Source organism: Haemaphysalis longicornis, unplaced genomic scaffold (assembly GCF_048455015.1).
Source record: "Haemaphysalis longicornis isolate Haplotype H1 unplaced genomic scaffold, Haemaphysalis longicornis Haplotype H1 scaffold_2, whole genome shotgun sequence".
In the NCBI taxonomy this organism is placed as follows: Eukaryota; Metazoa; Arthropoda; class Arachnida; order Ixodida; family Ixodidae; genus Haemaphysalis; species Haemaphysalis longicornis.
In genome coordinates, this window is record NW_027526295.1 from 151890791 (window position 1) to 151913774 (window position 22984).

The window sequence follows — 22984 nt, forward strand, 5'->3', positions numbered from 1 at the left end:
TACGCATTACAAGCCTGGTTCTAGGGCCCCAATTAAGATCTACAGAGACCGCGTGCTCGTGGCTGACACGGCCGCATAAAGGCAAGCTCACCAATCCTGGAAGGAGCGGCCCCGCGGCTCTTGTAGTCTCCTCTCCTCCCGGGATCCCCCCTGGTATCCGAGCCCCTCGGCTCACCCCGGTGCCCGGGTTCTCCGCCACCACGATACGGCGGCTCCCCACGCTCGTACGGATCCCCGCGGCCCCCCATCTTGGGTCCATCGTCACCGCGTGGCCGGGGCGACCCACGCGAGTCCGACCTCTCTACGCGGGACCCATAGGCCCGTTCGTCGCGTCCTCGTGAGTCGTTGCGACGGTGCGGCGGTGGTGGCTCCAGGCGGCCCTTCAGGTGTGGCGGCTCTCCCCTCGCGTCCATGCGGCTCACGTGCTCTGGACGCCGAAGGTCTCGCGGTCCGCGGTCCCTCATGTCCGAGCGGTGCGGTGGCCCGTAGCCGTCCGCGTAGTAGTCGCCAGCACCGCGGCGGTCCATGCGCGCATAGTAGTCTTCAGCCAGGCGGGCATAGTCATCGGGGGGTCGGGAGTCGTAGCCCGGAAGGTCACCGCGATCCATGCGGGGCGGCAGCGGGGGCAGGTCCTTGCCACGCATGTCCATGCGGGGGTGCGGGTCGCGACCGTCGCGGTAATCGGAGCGACCGTAGGGGTCTGGCGGGCCCCGGCCATCACCTCGCAAGTAGGGATCGCCACCCCTGCCGTGATAGTCCGGCTTGAGGTCGCCTCGCCCATGGTAGTCGCCACGCCCGTGGTAGTCGCCGCCGCGCAGGTCCTGCTTGCCCAGGTCGCCCCGCATGTCACCTCCCCGGCGGTAAGGGTCTCCGCCTCGCAGGTCGCCCCTAGAGTCACCCCGGGGGTCACCCCTGGGATCGCCTCTGAGGTCTCCCCGCGAGTCGCCTCCCCGCAGGTCCCGCCGCATGTCCCCTCCCCTGGGGTCTCCCCTGGGGTCTCCTCTTGGGTCCCCCCTCGGGTCAGCCCCGCGAAGATATGGATCGCCCCGACGCCCGTCGGGACCCCTCAGGTCCGATTTCCCCCGGGCATCCTGGTTTCGGGGGCGAGGCGAGTGGGGGTAGTCCATGCGGTGCAGCTCCATGTCCATACGACTGCGGGGTGGCAGGCCGGCCAGGGCGGGAGACGGTGACCTGCGCCACAAAGTACATTGTTATACAGGTGTGCACAACATCTAACCACTGTCGATATACACACTACAGCAGCTGCACACTCCCTCTACCAGCCAGCTGTTTGGATAAGATGCTCTCATGCAGTGCGTGGACAGTTCATCCATGCAGTCAAACACGGATACAGTTAAACCTTGATGTTACGAAGTCGGTAAAATTCGTAATTTACTTTGTTACATGAAATTCGCTGTTATAATGAAGCGTTCATCACGTGAAGCGTTTTTTGCAAAAGAAGACGTGGCACACATACACGGCTGGCACACTGTTTCTGTTTCTGTCAGAGCTTAATCGTCTACGCAGGCATCAGTGTGATCTGCATGGAGCGTTTTCTCCCGCAAAAACGCACCCCGCAAGCCACAGTTGCGCTGACGCACCAGAAATTTGAGCTGCCAGCGGCGGCATGCATTGCGAGCTGCGATGTGCCTCGCATCCCTTCTACCTCTTACAAAACGAGTCGATTGCGCCATTTATGAGGATGCAAGGGGAGGAGGAGGGCTGTTTTTCTTCCGAACCCCAATTCCGGCGCCACCACTTTGGCCTTGTCCCGCGCCGCTCGCAAACTCGCGTCGCGCTCGCTCGCACGTTTGGCTACGTTTGCCTGTTGTGTCACATGCACACCGCTTGGAATTTGACTGGGTGCCTCTTCAACTGCCTCCGTTTTTCTGCGGAAGGGACGTCAGGGCAGATGTTTTGGAAACGGAGTGCCTCACTGAAGAGGCGATTGTAGCATACATAAGGGTGGATAAACACTGCACTTGTGAAGGATTCCCCACTGTGGCAGCTGTCTTACCTGACAGCAGTGTGATACCGTATTTACTCGCATAATCCTCGCACTTTTTTTTCAGAAAAGTCACTGCGAAGTTAGGGGTGCGAGAATTATGCGGGGAAAAAATGCGGTGCACAGTGTGGCCAATTTGCCTTCTGCCAATCCCGCTAAATGTAGCGGTCGTTTTTTTGTATATATAAGCTCAGTGTTGCCAACAGCAGCTATTTCTTTTTATTTTATAATTTACAACGTAAACAGTATCCCGTCGATCAGCGATCATGAAATTGCCGCCTTTGCTTTCTGGCGCGCGCCCTATCTCGTCGTCATGTGCGTGCCCTACTTGTGAAGCTCGACAGTAACGCAAGTTGAAGTCAATGACGCCGAAGTGCCTGCCTGCGGCGCGGTTGCCGTGTTCGATCGCGTACTCCATCGCTTTCAATTTGAAAGCGGCAGTGTAGCTGGCGCTCTTTCCCATGGCGACTAGTCTAGTTGCGCGCACGCGAAACCGGCTCAAGTACAGTGCGAGTAGCGTGTTAGGGCGCCTGGATGGCCTTGGGTACACAGCGCTATCCGCCGAACGGAGAGGCGGCGGGGGAGGGCGCGTTGGAGAGCGCGTGCACCATGCGGGTTTCGCGAGCGGGCAACTTTCGCCGCTGCAAAGTTGGGGGTGCGAGGATTATGCGAGGAACCAAAAAATCCAAGTTTTGGTGGCTCACATTAGGGGTGCGAGGATTACGCGAGTGCGAGGATTACGCGAGTAAATACGGTAATACAGCTCGAAGTGTGCAATGATGATGATAGTCTTATCAGTCTCAGAACCATTACATTTGAAGTTGACAATCATTGGATTTAATAGCTTAGGGCATTTTTTTAGCTTAGGGCATATTTAAGTGCCTTGATCATATCAAATTACATGCATCACTCTGAGATATTTGGCATTTTGGAAAGTGCAGCTTCAACACTTTTTTACACTGAAAAGGGTAAGTGCCCTTACGGGGATATTAACAAACAAAAAGTTATAAATCTAAAAAGTCAGCAAAATCAATGGAATGTTCAAAGTAACAAACGAGACTTCACAATAACAGATTGTTTTTTTTTTCAAGTTGGAACTATTTTTGCTGAGCTTACTGCCCAAACGCTTTTCTGTGCTGGCACTTCTTTTTTAGCCTATCTTGAACAGCCACAAGGGTCCCACTAAAAGTAACTAGCAGCACAACAAAAAGTACAGTATGCTGACACAACAAAAGAAAGCGGTAGTTTAAGTGGCATGCTTTTTGCTAAGCATTTTCAACACTTAACGACCACCAGTGTGATTGGCTTTGTGCACCTTCTAATGAAAGCAAGAGGAGACGTTATGCATCAAAACTGCTGGTTTGTCAGACGAAGCAATGCACAAAGAAAACAGACAACACCAACAGACGCAACACAGACATGCAAAAGCTGGGTGCAACTGCTGAGTTGTGCCATTTGAAAGCACCTGTGTTAGCAGCTGTCACAGCAATGCCTGTCAGCCAGGACAAGTGGAGATCGCATGCACACTTGCCTTGAGCGATGGTGATCCATTCTGCGTGCATCACGGCCCCTGCCTTGGTCGTAACGACCTCGCTCGCTGACATAGCGGTCCGTGTGGTCTGGCATCACTTCGCCCGGCTGCAAAGAAATGGCAGGGAAGTAGGAGCCATCATCATCACCTGGGTGCAGGGGAGGAGCAAGCACTTCACGTACTATGTAATGACACCAAATTTCCCTTGTATTCACAATTTGGACATGGTGAACCTCAATGATCGAATCAGTAGGGTTTAACGTGTCGACGCAACACAGGCAATGAGGCGCGCCGTAGTGGAGGGCTCCGGATTAATTTTGACCACATGGGGAATCTTGTACACACAAGAGTTTTTGCTTTTTGCCTCCGTCAGAAAAGGGGCCGCCACGGCTGGAAATTGAACCCACGTTCTTGTGCTCAGCAGCACAATGCCATAAGCACTGAGCCACCGCGGCGGGTGTGAACCTCAATGAAGACGTGCTCATTATTTGCTTTCTGGCTGGTACAATTATGCCCCAGCTGGGTGCATGAGTAGGTTCATTCTACTGCTTGGTTACTTGTGCAGCATGTTATAGGGTTACTGTGTATTGTTATAAGAGTTATAAGTGGAGACTCATAAGTGGAGCACGTTATAAACTCCCTCTAAAATTGGGTACTCTCTAAAGCTCCTTCAAGCTCTCACTCTTGCAGCAATTTTTTTTATAAAAGCACGCTTGTCCAACATATGGGTGTAGAGTAAGAAACTTGCCAGAGTGTGCGGCTTGAGTGTAGAAATTGGTTGAGCTGCACATATGTCGCAGCCATTGTAAGATGACGAGAGCAAGAGCGTGCTGCGCAAAACTCAACGCACCTAAAAAAAGCATAAGTATTCGTGAAGAGTGGGCCACCAATGTGATGCACACATTATTCAAGGGTGTACTGGAAAAGGGGGTCATGTTCATAAGCCCTCTTTCTTCAGCAAGCGCGTTTTAATTTAAAGAAGCACCTTCCACATAGGGATAGGCCTAAAAGCGAAGCGGTGCATTACAAGAGTGAATAACTGTTGCCTTGAGAGGAGGCAGGCATCCACAGCGTCAATTTTTTCCGCAGAGCTCACCTCCAGCATGTCAGCCTCTTCTGGGGGCGGCTCGTGGCGGCTCCCTCGGTGGGGAGGAGGGGGAGGAGGCTGGTCGGCGTCTCCTCGTTTGCGGCCGCCCCGACCACCGTCCGCATCGTAGCGGCCCTCGTAGCCCTTGGCTTCTCTCCCACCGTAGTCTTCCAGGCGTCCATGGCGGCTGGAGTTGGACAAGGCGTGTCCAATCGGCACCCAGATAATTAACACCTCAGGGAGTGCGTTTAACTTTAACAATAAATCCATTATATCAGCAAACGACCAGCCCTGTTTGCCACGGCAAGACCACAACTCAGGGTAATTATTGATGCAGACAGAAAGGCAGGGGTCACTGTTTTGAATTACCCCACTGGGCATGCTACACCCACTTCACTTTGGAAGCACTGCAGCCCAATGTTTTGAAAGCCAAGTGTGAGCTCGTAAATGAGCCCTTGTCAATGCCTTTCTGCACAAGCTCTTATTACGCTCAGACGACGACACAAGGGCAAACTGTTGCATTGGAATTGCTTGGTGCAACTGGTATGTCCTAGAAACCCTCGCAATCTGCCACGCAAACTGCGCCCCTGCATTGCGCTGTGGGCCACCCATGCCATCCACCTCCAAGTGTTGACGCACAAAATGAGGAGCAGACGACAACTACAGTTGAACCTCGATATAACGAACCTTGATTTAACGAAAATTAGCGATATAACGAATTTTTTCAAGTTTTCTATCAAAATTTTGCTACATCCATGTATTTTTATCTCGATTTTACGAAGTAATTTCGTGCGGCGCTTTCGATTTAACGAAGTCATGGCGAGAAAAGAAGAACGAAATTCCGGTCGAGGCACGTTTTATTTTGCCTCTCAGAGCCTACATTGAAAACATTCGGTACTCACATTAACTCTTAAAAGGCTAAAATGAAAGAAAAGCGGTGAATTATGCGGTTGACAACAATTAAAAGTGATGAAAGAAGCTGCTGCAAAACCGCTAGCGGTCATGGACGGTTTAATAGTGCGGCCACCATTTTGACGTCTCCATCGTCGCCTACGCCAGCGCCCCCTGTGCTTAGGCTGCCGAAGGCCGAAGCCTACTTCAAGTGTCTTTTTCTACGTGTCCTTGCTCACAGTGCTGCTGCTCTAGGTTGTGCTCGCTGATAACCACATTAATATTTTGTTCGTCCATCATTAGGTGGGTCTTATAAGCAGCATGAGCACTCCAACGGAAAGAAAAGTGTTCCGAACAAGAGCCTGAGGAAGTGTCGGTGAAACCGAAGGCCATTGAAGTGATGGATGCCATCGACGTTCTGCGGAGGCACGCAGGCGCATGCGAATGTTGAAGAGCAAGCCTTTTTAGCGCTGTCAGCATACGAACGTCACGTAAAGCCCACCCTGGTCAAGAAACACCAAGCACTGCTTACGGACTTCTTCACTACAGCTTGAACATCGTGTGCTGGTGGCAATAAATTGCTCTCTGAACGTGGTCAAAACGTGTTCATTAGACAGCTGCGATGCGGAGAAATCGGTTTCTTTAGGGCTCAGCGGGCACAAAAGTAATTGCTTAATCAAATTTGGCCAGAAGATATTTAATGTAAGCTTTCTGCGTCAGTGGGAGTACGTAAGCGATGCTCCACAAAGTGAAGCGGTCTGTGTGTACTCCGCTCAACTCTCAATCATGGCTTTATCTCGAGTGTCGTGGTTGCATCATGCGCCCATACTGCAGAGCCTTTGTGCATGAAAAAAGTCTTTCGAAAGGCTGGGGTACTGATGACCTCCAGTCATCAGTACCCCAGAACCCGCATCCTCTGCCTCCTGGCTTATCTCGCGGCACCCAGGTTTTTCTCAACCGGGCCCGTTCTGGCTTCGCCATAACCGCCGACATCGTCGCACGGTGGCGAGGACGGCACACTCACTTTGACCCTTCGGGCAATGAATCCCAACAAGGCAACAACATACCGCCGGCAGGTTCTCCGATGTCAACATCGGCGGGAAACTCCCATTCTGTAGACCTCGCAGGACCTCCACAGACCGGATCAGCTCCCAGTTCCTCCCCTTCTCTCTTGGACCCCAATGTGCTCTGCTATGCATGCCATGGCACAACGAAGCCTGACCTTCCGCACCTCGTCTGGTCTTGCCCGGGCCTTGCCGTGCTTCGCGCCCAACACCGCCCGGCGTGGGTTCACTCCTACGAAGAGTGGATTCGGCCCTCTTGGCATGTCAAGGACACCTTGACAGCACTCTGGAGCTTTGTCTGTGCGGCGTCGATGGCTGGACATTACTAGCGTCCTTCCTGCCCTCCCCCTTCCCCTGCGGCTTCGTTTTCTTCCTTCCTTCCTTTCGAAAGCTTTATAGCACCCTCCCGCTGTTGGCCCGCTACACCCCTCAACGCCGCGCCTAAGCCTACCACTGAACGGACGAAAAGAGGCGTAACTTCGAACCAGCACTTCGCCGGGGTGAAGTTCACGGGGCATGGACGCGGGTTCAATTGACTAACAGCGGCGTTTAGTAGTGACCAAAATGATAAAAAGAAAAAGTGGAAACCTAGTCTGCTATCACATTTAATGAGGCGTTGCGGAAAAAGCACCGGTTTTACGACGACACGAACTACTGTCGGCTATCCGAATTCCATTGCCTAAGTGTTGAAATTCACACAATTTTCGCAGCCAGTTTTAGTACAAATTTCGGTTTAAGTGGAGAGGTAACTACATAGCAGTTTCTGAGCGGTGGGCAAGGTTTTGAAACCTCAATAACGGGTTAAATTAACTGTAAAATCGAAACCTCGATTTTACGAAATTCGCGATTTAACGAAATTTTCGCCCGCAAGTACGACTTCGTTATATCGAGGTTTAACTGTATACCAGAACGGGTAGTCCTCATATTCCTTCACGTACCCACCACACTAGAATGCGAAAAGCTCATTCAGGTGGAATTATCACCTGCGAATTTACCAAGGCGAACAATTTTGACATTAACCTCAGTGTCCTTTGAGTACATCAGACCATGTCTAGGTTTGGATTTTCAGGGCCTATAAGCCACATGGAGTCAGTAATGATGAAATAAGGACAACACCAAGTTCTAGGCAGAGCCTCAAAAGGACAGCAATGAGAAATAAATCAAAGGCCTCCCGCTAATATGCGACTGGGCATTATCAGCTGATTCACATAAACAATAGTGTCTGTGTTGTGTTTTGTTGTGATTGTTTAAAATCTGTACGCTAAATCCACAGTTCCCTTTAACAGGGACCTGCCAGACAACTACGGTAATAATGAGTGAACTGGTCTGGCCTGTATTTGCTAACGCTTTTACCGTTAATCCCTTGCGCTCCACATTGCCCACAAATTAACAAGTCAAACGAACACACTGCAGACAGACTTCCCACTGCGTGGCTCCTACTTGCCTGTAAAAATGCTGCAACTGCCCCCCCCCCCCCCCCCAACACTTCAAACAAGCTTCCAATGCCTACAAGGACCTGTAACACTAATAAATCAAGACCCCCAAGCCAAGACCCCCAGTAAAGAGCAATTCAAGCATCGGAGACTCACTCAGCCTCCTTCTTGCGGGAGGAGTCGCGTGCGGACGAAGGGGGCCCCTGTGATGAAAGAGGGGGAGCGGCCACGGAGCTGTCACCCGGCGGTGGGGGTGGCTGGGAAGAAGGTGGCGGTGGCGACTCCCGGCGAGGCCGCTTGGAGGGTGGTCCCCCTCCCGCTCCTCCCCTGTGGGGTGGGCCGCTGGCGGGCGCCTCCCGTGGGGGGGAGCGGCCCGATGGTCCGTAGCGTCCCCCACCCCGAGGGGGCGGCCCCCCACGCCCACTGCCGCCTTCGCGACTCCCGCGGTGGCGCGACGACTGGGGCGATGGTGGCCGCTCGGGAGATGGGCTCTCCGGGAACGGGGCTGAGCCGTGCGACTGGGCGGCACGAGCACGCTGAAACAGAAGCGTTGTTGGACGGCCAAACTTAGTGGACGGCCGAAAGAAACGGAAATGCCGACCCCCTGTGGTACGACAGTTAGGCGAGACAGAAAAAGAGAGCAGGGAGAGCACACATTATTGCGAGCTTGTTTTGCAAGCACACAATGTTCTATCACAAAATGAAAATGACCTTGTACATCATCATCATCACTGTGCCATAGTTCCGTGTTACTGACAAGAAGATTGTGCCCCGGCCTCCAGCCTAAACGTGGAAGGAAGACCCAATATGTACCCTGCGAACAGATGCGACTGTATTGGGAAGGAGGGTCGAGAAAATTGACCCACAAAGAAAAAATTTGCAGTGTTCACTGACATCTTGGCTGAAACATTGTTACTGTTCCTTCAACCCCAGCCAATCCTTTCCTCAATATTCCTACTACCTCCATTATTTTTTCTACCCCCCGTATGCATGCGGGTAAAAATTATGCACGTGCACACACATGCGTGCACACACATGCGTGCACACACACATGTGCACGCACATTTATATGTATTTGGGTGCACAAAAACTCAAAACAATTGCCCCCAAATGGCAAAGCACCGCCCACATCTGCATTTCACCAGAAAAAAATGTTATTTTATGCCAGGTGTCCTCACAGCCTCACAGCTCATTCTTGCCTCCAAACTTAAGGGTGCCCGGAAATAATTGGATACACTACTTTGGATGGCCACCGAGACACCTGATAGGGCAAAAAAATCCCACTGCTTCGCATTTAAGAAGAATGGGTCTGGAACACCGAATGTGAAGCTCAAAGTGTTCCAAATACCACGGAACCCCAATGATGCGTCCCCCAGTTTAACGACGACCCACTTCTTACGACAGATCACCGAGGTCCTGGCAAACTCCCCATGGAAACAATGCTATAAAAACCCTGATTATGCAACACTAGGGTGCATGCAGTCTGCTACATATGACAGACGCTGGCGGGGATGAACCGGCCTTTCTTGCCACCTTTTATACTGCTTTGTCCCGAGCTTCATTTCTTAACCCCCAATTGGCGCTGCTTGGTGTGAAAAGGTAAACAGTCTGCGGCAGGCCCGACCACCTGCTGAACAGGGCCCGACCACCTGCTGACCACCTGCTGAACCTGCCGAACCACCTGCTGAACCACCTGCCCGACCCTGCTCAAGCAGGGGGGTACTGGCGGCCGGACGGCACCATGCGGCAGCAGTGTGCCAACACGCCAACCAAGAGAAGTCAGTCCGGGTGGCCGGTGGACTGCCAATCTTAAGCTCCATCGAGCCGATGACATGAACACACACGCGACATTTTTCCATGACACGATACCCCACGGTAATTGTTGCTTTGTTTTTTTCTTTTCCAACTTTGCTCCCATCGCTGCCTCCTACAATCCTTGGTTTCACTTTCCTTTCCGCCGCCACTCAGCTGCCGCCTTGGCAGTTTAATGCTCTTGCCTTTTATCCCTCTAAACTTGTTTGGCGATGGCGGCCTCCTTCTTATTTTAAACTCACATGCGTGAAGCGCAGGGCTGGCGAGCTAGTGCCGGACGGCAGGGGGGTCGCGGGGCGAGTGGCTGTGTGCTAGTGCAGATGCCACGGAGGGGGGGGGGGGGAGGTAATGCACAAAATAGGCATTTTTTTTTTTAGGAACGTGGGATTTCAGTTATGGATTCACAAATTACACAAAAAACACTACATGTAGCCATTTAAATAAGTTCTCATCCCATCTGTTGCGTATAACCAACTACTAGGGCGCCAACCATACGACACCCCGGTCATACAACGGTTTGGCCCATTCCCGTGAAAGTGGTATTATCGGAATTACACTGCACTAAAAGTACGTATTACTAAAACGCTTGTCAAAGAAGAATTTCTGGTGCCTGCTCATGCAAAACCGTCTTCTGCAAGCCCACTTCTGAGAACACTGGCAAGATGAGTCGGACGACCCACTACCGCATCAAATGAGGATGCAGACTGAATACAAAAAAGTTCTACTGACTGCGATGACGACAAGGCTGCATTAAGAATTGCGCACCTACAAATTTCTGCTGTGGGACATACACAGGTCGCACTCTGCGGGAAAAAAAAAAAGCGCAAGAGGACGACAACGCTGCACGTACCTCGGCCCTCAGCTGCTTCTCTCGGTCCCTGCGCCTCTTGCCCGACTTCTTCTTCTTGCGTGGCTTCCCAGCAGGCGGGTAGGGTGCCGGGGGGCCCCCCTTGCCGCCGCTGCGGGAAGAAGGCACCCCTTCGCGAGACCCACTCCTCGCTGCACCACTAAAGTGCCTAACAGGCAGCAAGAGCCGGCTGCTTTGAGACGCAAGCGACACGCAAGGACAAAGAAAGGCTGATACATTTGTTCAAGTATCTCACAAGTTGCTAAACAGTACCTAAATACAAAAACTCGGGGTCAGCTCCTTTCTCAAACTAATAGGAAAAACCGGAAATACGACTGTGACAACCAATTCCCACACATGCTAACACGTGCACACAACTCCCGAGCACCCGTCCCTCACCAATGCAAGCAGTAGAAATGCCACTGCCCAGGCTACGTAGAGGGATTGTAATTCTCATTTAAAAAGGTGGGAAAGCAGTGTCCCCTGCGAGAGAGCCAACACTATGCTACTTCTTGGAACGGACAATGGTATGCAATTCCACTCATTCATCAGACCCCTTCATGAAAAGTGGCAGCACATCGGTGTTCAACTGGTTTGGGAATGAACCACTCGTCGCAAGCTAGGGAAGCTACGCCACGAGTGGGATGTGTCATCCAGCCGCAGTTCCCTCTTGCACACCGGGATTTATTTTACAACAATGAGCGGCTATTGCGACTGGTGCAAACCCACACCCTTCCTTGTTGCTACCACCTGCACCATATTTATCCTTCCATCTACCCCTACCCCAATTGTCAAAATGACCGAACATCGATTTTGGAGCTGTCCCCGTAACCTTTATATCTCCTTACCAGACGGTGGGCACTGGGCTGAAGTGCTGGGCAGCGCTGGTTGAGGGCTGCCTCAAGCTCGTTTAATTCCACTGGCAAGCCTAGCTAGATAACACTGTTTACGTATTTCAGTGTGGCAAAGCTGGTAGTGAAAGAAATGCCATCTCTTAGACGTCCGCATTCTTCCTCTGTTTTACAGGAGATCTTAAAACTAGCAATGAAAAGTAGAAATGAAAGAACGACAGCTATTATCTGAAATGAAAGACCTGTACTTCTAACGAAGAGCAGTCCACAAGTGGAAGTTTTTCTTTTTGGAGACGGAAGAGAGGGGCAATACAAACACTTTTTGTCTCCTCCCTTTTTTGTACCACCACGTTGCTTGTAAAGCTGAACAAATGACACGAACAGAAGTCCCGAGAATACATCTAAAACCCGGTGAGCGAACAGATGTGCATGGAACGATAATTTCCAGCTGCCTTCTGCAACGTTCGCTGGAAAGGGGGCGACACTCACGGCTGCTGCGTGGCCGCCTTGTGCTTGGCATCGCCGGGCGGTCCGGGGCTGGGGGTGCGTGGGCCGCGTGACCGGCCTGCGTACCCGTCGTAGTCGCCACCATCCCGGGGACCCCCACGGCGACCGGGCGACGAGGACCGGCCGACATTCGGCGACCGCCCTCCGCCTCGGTGCCGATCTCTGCCAGAACCACTGAAACATACCAATGTCCAGGGGTCAGGCCCGTGAATCGGACACTCTTCTTCCATTCGGACCACATCCAAGGCCAGGAACATCATTCCACATCTTCAGTTGCGCACAGAACATGCTTTTTCTATACACTGCCCCCATCTCTGGTGGCCCACTCGATTTTGACGCGCTGTTTTAGAGGCCTGCCAAAAGACACCCATCACCTGGCTCTATGATCTTTATTTATGTGGATAAGTGCCCGCAAACATCATGATGCTTTCAGAGTGGTGTACAGAAGAAACAAAGAAAAAGAGAGGAAAGGGAGAAGCCGTAGGTTTTTCTCATCGGTAAGCTTACATTTGAGTCCAGACAGAACTTTGCTTTCGGCTAGGTGTAAGTCATTCGTTAAAACATATTTGCTCAAACTGTCCTCACAAGCACTCACTGGTTTTACTTGCTGTCCTCTCAATTTTTTGCTACCATTGCTTCGACACAGTTGTGCCCCTCAGGCACATGTGCAGGCTGCGTCTAAAAGCTAGTGGTCAGCCAGCTACTGTTGACTAACACTAAAATGCCGAAGTACCATGTCTTTTAAAACACATCCAACAAAAGTTGCAGGACACTGACACTACATTTCCATACCCTCACCAGATTATCCCTTCCAGTAAAATGCCTTAACTCTTTCGTTACCGTGCCTATTCAAATTGATCACCGGTGACTGATGCTTTATATCACTGATTCCAACCTGTTGTACTCATTTCTAATGCACCTAACGTGCACCAAAGGTTAGTCTAGGCACTGTACTTTCGGAATCAGTTTAAATTTTCCAACTCCGGCGAGTTCCATTCTCAATGGCGATTGGGCTTCACCGCAAGGAGTGGGCAGCATGCTTGTTAACATTTTTTTTTTTTTATATAACCCACAAATTTTTCTGCACAACTCAATTTTTTTATATGTTGTGTTATCAAAATGTTTGCCTACAAAATGTGTATTAATATTTTTTTCTACTATCAGGGGTTTGTTATATACAACTTCTGTTTTATCATTTCCTTTCATGTCTGCACAACAATTTTGATTTTGATAATTTTTCTCGCAACCATTATTTACGAAAACATTTTAAAAACTGGTGCTGTTGGAAAGGGCATTGAATCAGTTGCATTTTATGTTGTGGCAATATGCGCCTAACCAATATGTTAACACAAAAACAAAAATTTTCTTAGACACCTAAAAATCATTCATTTTCCAGAGGTGACGCCAGAAACTGATACAAATCTGATACAAGCTCCCCGTACCCATTTGCAACATTCACAACCTTCAATGTGCCACATTTTAGTCCGCTGATACCATTATCATGATTTTAGCATTTCTCGCATTATCAGGCTTGTGCGAATAGTAATATTTTAGTTTGAAGCGAATTCGAAGCAAATAGTCCTTGGGGTCGAATACTTTCGAAGCGAATTTGAATAGCTGTCAGGTGTCACTGAGCTTCTGTCACTAAGACACTGAGCTTCTGGGCCTAGCGGGACCTTAATAAAAAGTTCTATACAGTGGAATCTTGATGATACGTTTCTGGGTGATACGAATTTCGGGATGATACGAATTTCTGAAAAGTCCTGGCGAAATTGCATTGTTTGCAATGGGAAAAATTTCAGCTCTTACGAACGGACCTGCGCGGCCCAGAGGATGATACGAACGAGTCGGCGAGGCGCTCAATTGCCGAGCGAGCAAGCGACGGCGATGTACGGGTTCTCTCTCTCCTCTTTGTCGCTCTTTCTCCAAGAACGGCCATGCTGTTCTTTTCTGCTCGCGAAAACGCACCGCGCACTCCGGGCGCGGCCGGCCGCGGCAGCATGGCAGCGGCTTCGGTCGCGAAGTGGTGCGGGGTGCTAGGGCGACCGCTTCTAACTGCTGTTTAAAATGCCGCTCAAAGCACACACAAAATTTCTTATGCAGTAAATGAGCTAATCATGTGTGTGAAAACAGTGCTATAAAACATCATCCGCGTCCCTAGTGAAAGAGCCCATGAAATATCTGCCGGGGTGCTGGACCTAAACATCTCCGGCGGAGCCAGCTGGCTGTCTCAAGCGCTTCGAAACTGCCGCCATGAGGCGCACGCCTCCCCATTGGGGCAAGTCGGGAAGCTCCTCCCACTGCCGCGCGCGCGTCATTTTCTGAGCGAGACAGAAGCTGCCGCGCGCGCGGAATCGTTCTGTTTTTTCTGCACTGCAACACCAACTCGCCCAGGAAAGCGTACTCGTCGACGCAGGCGTGAAAAAAATCGCACGCGCAACGTCGGCGCGCACAAATCACGTGCAAAAACGCGCCATGCGGTTCACGCTTTACGGCGTGTAGTCAGGTGTAGTGCTTGGGCACCGCGAGTGAGGAGGCGTAACTCCAGAAAGGACCGTTCGGTGACATGGAGGTTAAGAAAAAGGCGAAAAACATCACGGATTTCTACACGCGAAAGTAAGAAAAGAAAAATAACGAAAACTTTTTTAGAGCTCAATTTTTTGGTGTGTGTAGGTTCATACAAATTTCGGATTATGCGAATATTTTTTGCGGTCAAGCGAGATTCATATCATCGAGATTTTACTGTATTGGGTTGGCACCCGTGGACGCATTTGCCATGTCACTTGACTGATTGAAGCAACTGATGCCCACTGAAGTTCAAGCAAGAGCGGAGTGTAATCAGCACTTTATCACTGCCCGCATGTCACACGGTAACCAAACAAATTGTTTTGTTACCGTTTCATTGTTTGAAACAATGAAACAGGAGCCTCAACTACCTTGATGTACATGCGCGCGTAACAAGGCTACGACAACGCTCTGAATGTGGCTTAGCTTGCCTTGGCTCCCCATGTAGTCAAGATGTAGGCCCGATGTCCATGGCACTGTGGCTTGCCTAACAAAACCGAAACTTGAACGCAGTTTTGATATTCGTTCACCCCGAATACTTCGAAATATCGGAAATTTTAAATTCGAGCCGAAGTGAATTCGAATACTGTAATATTCCTTCGAATATTCGAAGCGCCCAAATATTCGCACAAGCCTATGCATTATTGAACTGGTATCGCTGCCACGAGTGGCATATCTGTTTTCGTGGTGCTGTATTCTACATTGGCCCACCACTTATTTTGACACTTTGGCGTCCCGACACCATCTACTGTTTTGCTTAGAACACTCCTCCCTCTATTCTTTTATGCAACGGCTAAAAGAGCACCGCTGTTTTGCCGCAGTTGCGTAGCGCTAGAATCATGGGTTTTGGGATGTATACCCCAAATCCGAGCCACAGCGATGACATTTCTTTTTTTTTTTTTAAGACTCATTTATTGTAAAATGTTCTTTTGGCTCAATTATGCGCATTCTATTGGTCAATAAAAGTGGTTTGGTACCTTTTAGGTTGGTTTTGCGGTGGGAAGCTGCATATCAACGTGCTCAATCAACCATTTATATCGCACCAGAAGTACTAGGCTTGTACCTATCTTGGAAAGGAATATCACTGCCCTCACCGGCCACCGTCCTTGTCTCGTCCACGTGATGTCGACCTGGCCCGACCAGCGTCTCGGCCGCTGCCCTTAGAGCTACCATCAACCGAGCGGTGAGACCCGCCTGCCCGGTCTTCCAAGGCAGCTCCCCGGCGGCCACGGTGGTGCCGCTCCGCATTCTGAGCCTGAAGCGACGCGTGCTGCGAAGTGCCCCCCCGGCCGTCCGACGGCGAGGCCGCTCCAGACGAACTCGAGCTCGACGAGTCTTCGCTGTCGTCGTCGTCCGAGCTGGAACTGGACGAATCGGAGGAAGACGAGTCGTCCGACTCGCTTGACGACTCGCTGCTGCCACTGGCCGCACCCTGGGACATATAAGAACAAGCTTGCAGTTAGCCGACTGGTGTCGTCCATACAACAGAACCTTTTCGCAGGTGATCCTGTTTACGGCAACACAGGTACGTAACAGCCACTGAAAGAGGGATAACCCGAGTACTGCTTCGGGGCAAAAAATAACTGTCACGAATATATGAACGAACTCGTGTAGGAGGTGTCCTAGAGCTCAGATGTAGAGAAAGAAAAAGTGGGGGACTTTGGCGTGCCATGTGATGCAGAAGATTGGATACAAATGGGCCACACGAGTGACAGAGACAAGAAGTGTAGAGAAGATAAAAATTTTCTATCAAGCTAAAAATAATAATAAAAAAAAAAAAACGGGTGGAGGGGTGAGGACAGGTGATTTGAATGACGCAGGATAAAAATGTAGGCGAAATTCAACTGAAGAGGCCTTCTCTCTGCAGTAGACATTACCGGGGTAATGGTGATTGCTATCATTATAATAATTATTATTACTAATACTACTGTTGTTATTCAGAAAATGCTGCTCTGTGTAAAATGCACCTTTCCTAATCGCATGTGCAGTAATTTTTTATAATTTGTAAGGTATTTCTTTAATAATTTTTCACAAAAATAGGGTGTAACTGGAATTAGCCCCAAAAGGAGCACAATGGAGCTGACCACAGGGACTAATGCAGACTTCCGACGTCTACTTGAGCCACTCTACCGCATTAGCAAAAAATTCAATGGGATTCTGCGCAACACCGCTCCATGCGATGTTTTTTTCCGCAGCCACCTATCGGCTAGGGAGAATCGAGCATGTGCTCAGAGAATTTGGGCCCACCTGCTGTGCCGAGTGTCCCGAGCGTGCCGACTTGCCACCACCACCACCACCTGCGGGCGGGTGGCCGGAAGAAGCCGGGGGGCCCGAGCTAGCGGCGGCGGGGGCGGCGGCACTGCTGGCGCTGGCTCCCTTGCTGCTGCCGCCCCCGCTGCTGGAGGGCTGGTTCTCCTTCTGCAGCAGGTCCAGCTCCCTCTGCAGCTGCTGCCGCTTCATCTCCAGGGACAGCTCCTCCTTGTAGTCCAGCAGCGCATCGTCCATGGGCCAATCTTTTAAGGAGAGGGAGAAGGCAACGGGGGCAGCGCGAAAGAGGAAAAAAGAAATGGGTAACGGGGAAAAAGAGAGGTGGCACTTCAGTTTGCAGATGAACTGTGCAGGCAACGTCTCCACTGCCAGTCACCTGCCCCCAAATGACTCTGAAGTGCGGGACTGCCGGACTATTAGGACACAACAGGTCACACCATGTTACTCTAATACGCATTATCCTACTGCCTCCTTTCGGGTATCGCACTCCTCTTTGCGCTACTCTCCAAAAACAGAAATCCTCAATTTGCCATTTTGGACAGCTCAAGAACTGCCTGAAAGGAAGCTAAAGACTGCCCCCGCAATAGGAATCTATGGGCAAAAGAAATATCCGCCCGCTTTTGGGCAGCTCTTGGGCAGAAGGGCAAATCAAGGAGACCAAGCATTTTCGATTATCCTTCTAACCTTTAGTTACTTGTTTCATCAGTTTCTGCCTCTTTTTTGGGTGTTCTGGCTGTTTTTGCTCCTCTGCTGTTGTTCAGCTAATTTGTAGACGGCCTTTGTCTCTCTACCGCTGCATGTCCATGCTTCTCACGTATAGGTAGATGAAAATTTTAGTTGCTGTCTTGGTGATGCACCTTTGCAAACTCTCCTCAAAACTTGCCCTGTCTTGCGCTTTTCAAACTTTAAAAGATTGCCAGCCCGTATCTCCCTGTATTGCTCTGCTTTGACGGGGGTGCCTAATGCCAAACAAACTGCCGTTTTCTGATTTACTCTCACGCCTGAACTGATGTCTCATTTTAAAAGCACATTAAAGGCTGAATGAAATTTCATTTTATCTGAAAATTACACATTTTGTAGCTCTCTCGGCTTTTGTTCAAGTAACAATGCATTATTTGCTGAGCAATAAGTAAATAAACCTGCCATTTCTCTCCCTGGTTCTCTGATTTTTTCGTGATGCAGCCATCGCGTCACAAAGTAGGAGCAAGGCACTGGTGCGGTCTAGAGTCTAAACACTTGGCACTAGGCACTCTCATGCTGGAAAAAGTATCTTTTATGTCTACAAGCCATGGCAGACACCCCAAGGCCGTTTCTCTGGCCGCGGAAGCCAGCTTGAACTTTATTATTTCTCACTGACTTTCATCCCTTTTGTGACATCACAAACGGCAGAACCCAAAGGCGTACAAGGCATCAACACCTGCTCTCACGTTTCTGGCATTTTCTGCCTTATTAAACAACTGCTAGTTGTGAGAATGGTGTATTTAGATTCTCGGCACTGTAATCAATCGATACACGCCAACTTGTTCCCACCCTTTAGTGTCTCTTTAAGCAGACTATGTACTGCATTCTCAAATGGGAGTCCCGGAACAATTACACCTTGCAACAGTTCTCACACTACCTCATGTTTGTTACACCCACCAAATGCTCCATGTTTCGTCACAGTCAGATTTCCTCTTCCTAGTGAGTTTTGAAGTTTTACTATGCATTGTTTTTCCACACTCCAACAACATGGGAGTGTGGTGGTGCCACTTGGTGATGTGGTGGGAAAGCACAGGGCAAGGAGGAATCACCACGGACTAGACAGGAATCATCGTAATTAGAGGTATATCACAATATGGCTGTGACTGGAGAGCAAGGAACTTTGATATGCATAATGATATCCATCCTAATTGAAGAGTAAAGGGTTGTCTTTCTTTCTCTCGTTCAATGAGGTGTCACCACGAAAGACAATGACCAATTCTGTGACACGACAAAGCTACAGGTTGCGCTTTTTCAACTGCCTCATCTATGGTGGTTTTTTGACAGTACTGCAGATGCCACTACAGCAGGCCGTGTATGCATACAGGTGAAAACCCATCACCGAGGCCATCACCTAGTACATAATAAAAGTTGCATTCTTCAACCAAATACGTGATGCGCTGTGAGCAATTCTACAATGTGCACTATGGTCAACCTATAAAGACGAGCACAGGTCTGAGCTCTATGAGCAGAGCAGTGTACAGGGCACTGATATGGCGGTTAAATGGTTGAAAGCAGAGTGCTACGATATCATCAAAGGACTGTATTAGAGGAGCTTTGATCTGCAACCTTCATGCGTCCCCCCTTGCAGCAGGAGCAAGAGAAAGAGGCGATAAGCAGAGAAGGCAGGCCTAGAAGCCAGTGGTGACAACTCTTGGTGCTTTATCCCTCCGATGGTACTAAGTGCTAAATATTTCAGGGAACATACACCTCAATACTGTAGGCAATTTGAAGTTTCAGTTAAACATATTTCGGGGCCACAGACCTGAAAGGCGCATCTGGCCAGGGCTGACTACTCCTTTTAACTCCACTCTAAATGCCAGAACTGCGAAGCCTGTAAGCTCAATGGCACGGCACTGATCCGGGACTTCCAAATCTTCGCCTCGCTGCTTGCCATGGTTTGTTGACACCTGCCCTACAGCTACAAGATTGACACGCCCACAGCTACAAGATTGACACGCCCACTCAAGTGCGGCCACTGGCAGTGACCTCCCGCTCTGGGAAGAGCACCTTGTCTGCAACCGCGACACCTGTGCTGACGGTGAGGACTCCCTGCAAGAGACTCAACGCCGGCGGTTGTCGTTTGCCCTGCGCCAGCGAGGCGTGCCGCGCCCCACTCAGCGCCATACCGTGGCAGTGGGAGCCAGTCCCGGAATAGTGGCCCTCTCTTCGGAGGGGGAAGGGGTGGTAGGGAGGAGGGACCCAGCGTCGGTGAGGTTCCCAGTGTGCCAGGACAGCGTCGCAGCGACATCGCGAACCGTGCGGACAGTGCGGCGGACGCCACTGCCACGGACGACCCGACGGAACTCCAGAGCCGGAACCCAGTACTGAGAGCGGCGTGCACGATGAAGATCCCCAGGGCAGTTTTAGGTTATTTCAACTACTCCCACTACCACCACCCTCCTCGTGGATCCAGCGTTATTTTCTCGAGGAGTGAAGAGAATGACGTTATCACTCTGTTGATCTAGCTATGCTAAAGCAAGCCTTTTTTTTTACCTATGCGCTTCATAATTCATAACCCACTACTACAGTCGAAATTACGCTATGAATGCGGCGTGAGCGGCGCAGACTACCGTATTTACTCGCGTAATGAACCCACTCACGTAATGGACCCCTCACCAACGCACTCTTCTTCTTGAGAATTTACTTTCTTGCTACCTTGCATAAAAAATGCAGCGGGAATAGAAAAGCTACTGTTTAATGTTTTTATCTCAGCATGCTTGTTGATGCCGTCGACAATCACAGTAACTTGATATCACACCACGTACGGGCCAAAACGCTGAAGAAGCATTCTAAAAAAAAAAAAAAAAAAAACAGAACTCAGAGACGCGAGAGTGAATCTAAATTTTAAAAAGCGCACAATTTAAAAATTTCGTGCCTGCGGAGCGCACCTGCTGAACAAAAAACAAACCTTCTTTTGTATAGCACCATGAAAGTGCTTCGGCGTGCGACCAAAGCACCAAACATACTCTGCCCTCCTTCCCTGCTCTGTGCCTCCATGCTGTTATGAGACTTCGCCATCAGGCTCCATGGTTTTGTTGTTCAGCTGTGTTCCAGCCTATTTAACAGCGAAGCTGTTTAGCAAATCGTAATTTTTTGTGTCTGTAGTTAAAAATACCAAGAAATTGCCGAGCACACGCATGTGAGCACAAGCTTCATGGTGACCGCCCGGGAGTTAAAAGAAATTCCAAGAAAATGCCGAGCGCTCATGCGCGTGTGCCTCGTGGTGACCATCCAGCGTCCCCTGTGCACGTTTGTCAAGCCAAGCATACCCACTTGGGGAGATTGGCCAAGATTGCGGCAACTGCCTGGCAGTAAAAAATACCAAGAAAATGCCACGTGCTCGTGTGTCCATGCCTCGCGGCAACTGCCCAGCGTCCCTGGCGGACGCTGGGCAGTCGCCGCGAGGCAAGCCAGGCATACCCACGTAGGGAGACTGACCAAGATTGGCCAAAAAAAAACTCCAGCGTTCCCCACAATCACGGCAACACTAGCTCGAAATGAGGAAGACTCCAGCATTTGCTGTAATCGTGACATCTTCTTGAAATGAGAAATACATCATAGCGTACACCCCCCTCCAAGGTGATGTCCAATGATTATCACTCCCAACAAAATGAAAGAAGCTCACACTAATAGCAACAATGATAGGTTAAAAGTCGTTGCGGCAGCGAAGAAAAATCAAATTGGCAACAATCGCAGATTTAAACCTTCGTGATGGTTGCAGAGGTAGCATACAGCTTCGCTACCTTCAAGTCTCACGCGTTAGTGTGAGCTTCCTTGATTTTTTTGTGCTCCTGGTGCACGGTGTATGGTGGGCCAGTAAATGAGCAACACGGCCGGTATTAAACTGAAGGTACTTTGTACTTTTGATCTGTTTTATGTATTAATAGGAGGTCCCCCTGACAGTTTTGTAACTTTGGGACCTCCTTCCGTATTAAATGTTGTTGCAATGTTGTTGTTGTTGCAATAAACATTGTTAGTCATTGTTGTTAGTCTAAGGTGGTGGAGCGTGCGTTGAAGCATATGGAAACCGTGCAGCTGGGCGGCACTTCAGTGTTGGCCCAGTGCGTGTACGCTACTGGCAAGAACAAGAGGTTTGGGCGATAAACAGGGATCACCGTGTGTTTCGTGGACCCAAAGAAGGGAAGTTTCCCGGTGTGGAAAAAAGTTTTGGAGTAACTTGACAGCATGGAAGACAATGTGCTGTGGGCCGACAACAAACATGAAGCCGCAAGTGACTTCAACGAACTGGACGGCTCTGATGGTAAGTAGGACAATGTCGAGTAGGGGGCCACTAGCATGTTGCGAATAAAAAAGAAATCTGGTTACATTATTACTCACGTGTTTTTACTGAAAAAGTAAGGTTTTAATAGCACTTCTCTTAGCATCTTCACTGCGTGAAATTTCAACTTTTAAAAGTCTGTTGCAACTTTTTCCCGCATAAAAACCCTCCCAACAAATTCACGCCACATTTCTGCAGAAAAAAAGTGGGTTCATTACGCGAGTAAATATGGTAAGTGCAATGCCAAAAAATTAGCACTTCAGTCGACTCAGTGCAGTGAAAGCATGCATAGCGGAACAGTGAACAGCACATGCAGGGTCAGAAGGGCAAGCAAAAACAATGTGGCTTTGCTAGAAAGCGCAGTCGCTGTATAGCATACAGGGCCAGGAAGGTGAATTCGGGTAACTCCAACCAACAGGACAACGTAAGACAATCAGAGTTTGAAGATACCAAAAGCGAAGATGGCAAGAAATGATTTTTTTTCTAGTACCTTCAGACACGCTCTAATGTTCTGCAACCACTTTCTAGCCTGTGCTTAGAATTAAGAGTCGCTGCTTCATTTAAGGAACATTAGGAATGGAAAATGGCAAATCCTACGTCGAAATTGCATTTGAAAGAAACAGCGGTTCTGGTCAAATAATTTAAAGACTAACAGCTTGAGTAGTGCAAGCTTTATTTCTTGCTGTGTATTTTGGTAAGGCATGCTAGAAATGGTAAATGCGATAGGATACATTTAAATGAAATCTTTACATTTGAAATAGTAAATCCAGCACTGCAAGCACAATGCGACTGCAGTTTTAATTGCGACACTTTCTGTCCAGAAGATATCTTTATTTTAGAACTACAGTGGAATCTCGGTCATACGAATCTCAAGGGGCGGCAAAAATATTCGTATCACCCGAAAATTCGTATCATCAGAAAACGAGAAAAAATGGAAATGTGCTGCGCATGCGACAGGCGGCGGCAATATGGCGTCGGCTCTTGCCGTGAAGAGGTGCAGGTAGCTTCAGCAACCGCTTCTAACCTTTTGTTAAAACGGAGCTCAATGTGTAAATTAAATTGCTCATGCGGGAAAGGAGCTGACAGTATGGGAGAAGCACTAT

General features: G+C 49.7%; 1 protein-coding gene across 3 annotated transcripts in view; it reads right to left on the reverse strand.

Annotated features, from left to right (window-relative positions):
- The window catches only part of LOC144169326 (uncharacterized), a 60266-nt gene that overhangs the window by 29275 nt on the left and 8007 nt on the right, over positions 1-22984 (reverse strand). For all 3 annotated transcript variants that reach the window (XM_077698419.1, XM_077698417.1, XM_077698418.1), the window contains 8 exons: positions 16841-17106; positions 15688-16025; positions 12011-12202; positions 10674-10782; positions 8168-8547; positions 4633-4810; positions 3537-3643; positions 92-1191 (listed from right to left, as the gene is read on the reverse strand). In XM_077698419.1, the coding sequence (XP_077554545.1) occupies positions 92-1191; positions 3537-3643; positions 4633-4810; positions 8168-8547; positions 10674-10782; positions 12011-12202; positions 15688-16025; positions 16841-17106 (2670 nt within the window). The remainder of the gene's footprint in view (positions 1-91; positions 1192-3536; positions 3644-4632; positions 4811-8167; positions 8548-10673; positions 10783-12010; positions 12203-15687; positions 16026-16840; positions 17107-22984) is intronic.